Source organism: Procambarus clarkii, chromosome 10 (genome assembly GCF_040958095.1).
Source record: "Procambarus clarkii isolate CNS0578487 chromosome 10, FALCON_Pclarkii_2.0, whole genome shotgun sequence".
Lineage (NCBI taxonomy): Eukaryota > Metazoa > Arthropoda > Malacostraca > Decapoda > Cambaridae > Procambarus > Procambarus clarkii.
Window position 1 is genome coordinate 49,652,981 of NC_091159.1, and position 7,126 is coordinate 49,660,106.

Consider the following 7,126-nt stretch of genomic DNA (forward strand, 5'->3'; position numbering starts at 1 on the left):
ACCCGTGCAGCCTTGCAACGGAGAAGGGCGCTTGCATCTGTCATAAAGCACTTATGCTCGAAGCAACGATTGCAATGAAGGTTAGGTTTGGTTAGGTTAGGTTAGGTTAGGTTAGGTTTGGTTAGGTTAGGTTAGGTTAGGTAGTAGCTGGAAGGGGGGGGGGGTGCTGGGAGGGGGATGGGTGATAGGGGTGTCGTTTGACCTTCCCTAAGGGGGTACTGGCACTCTTAGGTGGTATGAAGCAGGGGGGGGGGGCAGCAGCAGTTGGGTCGTTACGCTTCTGTTCATCCTGTCATTAAAGGTGTCATTGAGACTTAATTCGTACTCACAGGAGAAAATAAGACACTGCGACGAGCTCCCAGCCAATGAACGAGCTTGTTTCGCTCAAGGTTCTGAGGGGGGGGGGGAGTGCAAGGGGGGGGGTGCAAGGGAGGAGGGGTGCAAGGGAGGAGGGGTGCAAGGGGGGAGGGGTGCAAGGGAGGAGGGGGGGTTAGGAGATAATTTAGGTGCATCCAGCTTAAAAAAAATATGAGACAAAATTTCAAGATATAGCATAAATTAAAATTTCTCGCTTTTGGGCTCTTTGAATCTTGCTGGGAGGAGAGGCATTGACTCTTGGGAAGGGGGGAAGAGGCGTTGACTCTTGACGGAGGGGTGTCGACCCTTGACGGAGGGGGATCGACTCTTGACTGAGGGGTGGGGGGGTGGTTTCCTGCGAGACATCGAACCCTGAGAGACATCATTTATGGTGTTAAGTCAAATGGAAAAAAAAATATGATACAGCTGAAAGGTCTACACTTTGAAATTCACGAGGACACCATCTTGGAGTAGTGGTGAATGAGGTGGCGGATGACCTGGCCAGACACGCCCCTTCAACACCACAAGTTGACATTGAATTATGTTTTAACAATGAGATGAATAAGAAGCAAAATTAGAAATATTCAGGCACAGACAGACGTGGCGAGGAGAGGCATAATGTATGAGGAAAGTCAAACCCTGTAACATTACAGGTGTGTAAGGTCAATCTAGGCAACATTACAGGTGTGTAAGGTCAATCTAGGCAACATTACAGGTGTGTAAGGTCAATCTAGGCAACATTACAGGTGTGTGAGTCAAACCCTGCAACACTACAGGTGTGTGAGTCAAACCCTGCAGCACTACAGATGTGTGTGTCAAACCCTGCAACACTACAGATGTGTGAGTCAAACCCTGCAACACTACAGGTGTGTGTGTCAAACCCTGCAACACTACAGGTGTGTGAGTCAAACCATACAACACTACAGGTGTGTGTGTCAAACCCTGCAACACTACAGGTGTGTGTGTCAAACCCTGCAACACTACAGGTGTGTGTGTCAAACCCTGCAACACTACAGGTGTGTGTGTCAAACCATGCAACACTACAGGTGTGTGTGTCAAACCCTGCAACACTACAGGTGTGTGAGGTCAAACCATGCAACACTACAGGTGTGGGAGGTCAATCCAGGCAACATTACAGGTGTGTGTGTCAAACCATGCAACACTACAGGTGTGGGAGGTCAAACCCTGCAACACTACAGGTGTGTGTGTCAAACCATGCAACACTACAGGTGTGTGTGTCAAACCCTGCAACACTACAGGTGTGTGAGTCAAACCATGCAACACTACAGGTGTGTGTGTCAAACCCTGCAACACTACAGGTGTGGGAGGTCAATCCAGGCAACATTACAGGTGTGTGTGTCAAACCATGCAACACTACAGGTGTGTGAGTCAAACCATGCAACACTACAGGTGTGTGTGTCAAACCCTGCAACACTACAGGTGTGTGTGTCAAACCATGCAACACTACAGGTGTGTGTGTCAAACCCTGCAACACTACAGGTGTGGGAGGTCAAACCAGGCAACACTACAGGTGTGGGAGGTCAAACCAGGCAACACTACAGGTGTGTGAGTCAACCTCTACAACACTACAGGTGTGTGAGTCAAACCCTACAACACTACAGGTGTGTGAGGTCAAACCCTGCAACACTACAGGTGTGTGAGGTCAAACCATGGAACACTACAGATGTGGGAGGTCAAACCATGCAACACTACAGGTGTGGGAGGTCAATCCAGGCAACATTACAGGTGTGTGTGTCAAACCATGCAACACTACAGGTGTGGGAGGTCAAATCAGGCAACACTACAGGTGTGTGAGTCAACCTCTACAACACTACAGGTGTGTGAGTCAAACCCTACAACACTACAGGTGTGTGAGGTCAAACCCTGCAACACTACAGGTGTGTGAGATCAAACCATGCAACACTACAGGTGTGGGAGGTCAAACCAGGCAACACTACAGGTGTGTGTGTCAAACCCTACAACACTACAGGTGTGTGAGTCAAACCCTACAACACTACAGGTGTGTGAGTCAAACCCTACAACACTACAGGTGTGGGAGGTCAAACCAGGCAACACTACAGGTGTGTGAGTCAAACCCTAAAACACTACAGGTGTGTGAGTCAAACCCTGCAACACTACAGGTGTGTGTGTCAACCCCTACAACACTACAGATGTGTGAGTCAAACCATACAACACTACAGGTGTGTGAGTCAAACCCTACAACACTACAGGTGTGTGTGTCAACCCCTACAACACTACAGATGTGTGAGTCAAACCATACAACACTACAGATGTGTGAGTCAAACCATACAACACTACAGGTGTGTGAGTCAAACCCTACAACACTACAGGTGTGTGTGTCAAACCTTACAACACTACAGATGTGTGAGTCAAACCATACAACACTACAGGTGTGTGAGTCAAACCCTACAACACTACAGGTGTGTGTGTCAAACCCTACAACACTACAGGTGTGTGAGTCAAACCATACAACACTACAGATGTGTGAGTCAAACCATACAACACTACAGGTGTGTGAGTCAAACCCTACAACACTACAGGTGTGTGTGTCAACCCCTACAACACTACAGATGTGTGAGTCAAACCATACAACACTACAGGTGTGTGAGTCAAACCCTACAACACTACAGGTGTGTGTGTCAAACCCTACAACACTACAGGTGTGTGAGTCAAACCATACAACACTACAGATGTGTGAGTCAAACCATACAACACTACAGGTGTGTGAGTCAAACCATACAACACTACAGGTGTGTGAGTCAAACCCTACAACACTACAGGTGTGTGTGTCAAACCCTACAACACTACAGGTGTGTGAGTCAAACCATATAACACTACAGGTGTGTGAGTCAAACCATACAACACTACAGGTGTGTGAGTCAAACCCTACAACACTACAGGTGTGTGAGTCAAACCCTACAACACTACAGGTGTGTGAGTCAAACCATACAACACTACAGATGTGTGAGTCAAACCATACAACACTACAGGTGTGTGAGTCAAACCATACAACACTACAGATGTGTGAGTCAAACCCTACAACACTACAGGTGTGTGAGTCAAACCATACAACACTACAGATGTGTGAGTCAAACCCTACAACACTTCAGGTGTGTGAGTCAAACCATACAACACTACAGATGTGTGAGTCAAACCATACAACACTACAGGTGTGTGAGTCAACCCCTGCAACCCTGAATGTGTCACAACGGAAAGGTTGACGATATTCTAGAGAGATGTGACCACGAACAATAGAGAGATGTGAACAATATTGCACCACGATTGTAACCTTTTGTTGAATTGTCTCAATGTCTATGTATGTATGTATATATATATATATATATATATATAGTATCAACTACCTGCTAACGACTCTTAACTATCTTAACTATCTGCTTACGGGTAATTATAATTAATGCTCTAATGACAGCCTAAATTCTCCTTACTTAATTATTTAAATTATAAAATTTAATTAACATTGAATTATAATTGATTAAATTATAAATAATTGATAATGGCATTTATAATATATCTTATATATATATATACATATATATATATATATATATATATATATATATATATATATTAATATAGTCTTAATGGATTACCTTTTGTCATAATGAGTCAAGGGATTACAATTTAACCTAATGGGTTAAGGGATTTACAACTACGTTTCTAATACACCTCAAATTTAACATTAAAGACCTAAGTAATCGTAGATTTTTTTAAGACGCTGCAGAAAACATAAGTATTAACACACACACTCACGGGCTCACCATAGCCCGTGCTACTTGGAACTTTTTCTTCCAAGTAGCGAATCTTGAACAACAAAAGTATTATTACACAATTTTTTTTGGTTCGAGCAGTACAAACTAATTTAATGGTCCTCAACGGGTGTCTGCAAGCAGTTCCAATTAGCTGAAATCGCCTCCAACTGCCCTATTCACTCTCATTCATTAGTGGAAGTTTTTTTCAATGTATTAGAATGAGTAATACAATGTGATTTACTGGTCTGAAGTAAATGAAATAATTTGTACATTTTAAATGACTTATAAACAGCTGGTCGTCAATGTAGGAGCCAAATGGTGTCAGTGTAGGATCCAGATGGTGTCAGTGTAGGAGTCAGATGGTGTCAGTGTAGAAGCCAGATGGTGTCAGTGTAGAAGCCAGATGGTGTCAGTGTAGGAGTCAGATGGTGTCAGTGTAGAAGCCAGATGGTGTCAGTGTAGAAGCCAGATGGTGTCAGTGTAGGAGCCAGATGGTGTCAGTGTAGGAGCCAGATGGTGTCAGTGTAGAAGCCAGATGGTGTCAGTGTAGAAGCCAGATGGTGTCAGTGTAGAAGACAGATGGTGTCAGTGTAGAAGCCAGATGGTGTCAGTGTAGGAGCCAGATGGTGCCAGTGTAGGAGCCAGATGGTGTCAGTGTAGGAGCCAGATGGTGTCAGTGTAGGAGTCAGATGGTGTCAGTGTAGGATCCAGATGGTGTCAGTGTAGGAGTCAGATGGTGTCAGTGTAGGATCCAGATGGTGTCAGTGTAGGAGTCAGATGGTGTCAGTGTAGAAGCCAGATGGTGTCAGTGTAGAAGCCAGATGGTGTCAGTGTAGGAGCCAGATGGTGTCAGTGTAGGATCTCATTCCGATCACTTTGGAGCTGAAGAAAACAGCCAATTCAAGTCAGAATCATGATAAAAATTACTTCTTCCACAGAAGATAGCTTCGAGCTCAGAACTGCTGTTCGAAATTCCATCCTGTCCATTTTCGGTTCACCGTTGTCCTCTGTCTACCAATCTACCTTCGGCTCTACCAGTAGTAACACTATAACCAGGGTAGTTAATGCTAATTAAAATTCAACATTCATTTCTTAACATCTTCAAGTAGTTGATCCTTTCTCTGTTCCATTCCAGATCCTGAGTGTTCGAGGACGACCGTCGGGCGGAAGACAGGAAGATTCGGGATTGGGAAACAGATAGACAGATTTAATCAAGTAATTAGACGGGCAGAGAAAGTGTCTGTCTCTCGCGATGTGGTCGAGGAATACGTCGCGTGACCTGCATTGCGGTGTCTGATTGGTGGAGCTCCGTCCTCCACCTGCCAACCTGATTGGTGGAGCTCCTAGTGCTGGCAGAAAATTAGCGAATCAGACGGGAGCCTCAGAAATGGGCACAGCGCGCGCAGAAAACAATCACTGGTGAAAGCAGCGTTTTTGTTACGAATATCGACTTGCGATTGGACACCAACATGGCCAGTCCTTCGCTGAACGCCTTTCTTCTGCTGATGGCGGTGCTGGAGACTTCGGCTGCCCCTCGAGTCCTGCTGGAGGATCACCACCACCATCGCCACACCCACCGAAGCCCTCAGGAGCAGGATCAGGAGCTTCTTGACGTCACGACGCCTTCGAGAGACGCCGAACACCACCGTCCAGTCGCAATCAGACGACTGGCTGCAATTCCCGTACGAGGATTACTTCAACGGCAGTTCAGAGGCCAACGGCAACTTTACCAACCTTACCAACGACTCCAACACCACCTACCTGCCGGAGAAGATATTTGAGGACCTCACTCACATCAACATAACTCATCTCATAGCTTACTCTCTCCTCTTTCCCTTCGCTGCCATAGGTAATCTGATGGTGTTCGTCGCCCTGTTCCGCAACAGGCACCGAAAATCCCGCGTGAATATGATGATCATGCACCTCTCGCTAGCCGACATGATCGTCACTTTCGTCTTCCTGCCGACCGAAATAACCTGGCAGGTCACCATCCAGTGGGTCTTCGGCAACTTCGGCTGCAAGATCTACAAGTTCTTCTCCGCCTTCGGGTTCTATATGTCTTCGATGGTGGTGGTGTGCATCAGTCTGGACCGCTACTTCGCTGTTCTACATCCCCTTCGGGTCAACGATGCTCAGAGGCGGGGCAAGATAATGCTCTTCTTCGCTTGGCTCATCTCAGCCGTCATCTCCCTGCCACAGGTATGGTTGATGAGACTTGTTACCTGTCTTTCTTCCACAGGTATGGTTGATGATTGATGGTCTGGCCTACTCCGAGGTACGGCAGGACCATCAATGGCCGCGATGAGTGATTCATCAATGTCACCCCTTCGTGAGAGGCGAAGGGAAGGGAATTATCAAGGTGGAAAGTGCCAAGCCATGTGCAAGCGATGAGTCACAATAACGTGGCTGAAGAATGTTGACCAGACCACACACTAGAAGGTGAAGGGACGACGACGTTTCGGTCCGTCCTGGACCATTCTCAAGTCGTAGTGCCAAGCCATTACGACGAGCCAATCCCGAGTAATTACCAAATTCCGTATTAAGCCAGAGGCTTCACACTACACAATTGGGTAATGGCTAATTACACATTTGACAAAAGGGTAATAAGTTGCCATTAAGGAAGACTTTAAGTAAGAGTTTTGCTGTTGCATTTAACGTGAAAAAGAAAATAGTTCATTTAGGAGTAAGAGTAACAAGCAACTAGTGCATCAGGAAAGTTTAGCTTAACAACGCCTTATAAACCCACAGCGAACTAAAAACAGCCCTTACAAATTGTATTTGAAAATATTCAAAGAAGCCTCAAACTTAATTGGAAGTTTTTTAACAAGTTCCTCGAGCCAGGATTACTTTCCCACGAGTAAAAAAAAAAAAAATCCTTGTCACTAAACGTAAAAATATATTTATTTTGGCGTTACAATCGATCCTGGGGAATAGATGGGAGGGGGGAATATCTCTTCCCCAGGCCTGAGGGAAGGGAG

At 45.7% G+C, this 7,126-nt stretch overlaps 1 protein-coding gene across 1 annotated transcript in view; it reads left to right on the forward strand.

Moving 5' to 3' along the window:
* Positions 1–5,654: 5,654 nt before the first annotated feature.
* LOC123753090 (adipokinetic hormone/corazonin-related peptide receptor variant I) overlaps positions 5,655–7,126 on the forward strand; it is a gene marked incomplete at its 5' end in the record, with an annotated part of 83,073 nt that continues 81,601 nt past the window's right edge. The window contains one exon of the mRNA XM_069322389.1: positions 5,655–6,347. Within this exon, the coding sequence (XP_069178490.1) occupies positions 5,655–6,347 (693 nt within the window). The remainder of the gene's footprint in view (positions 6,348–7,126) is intronic.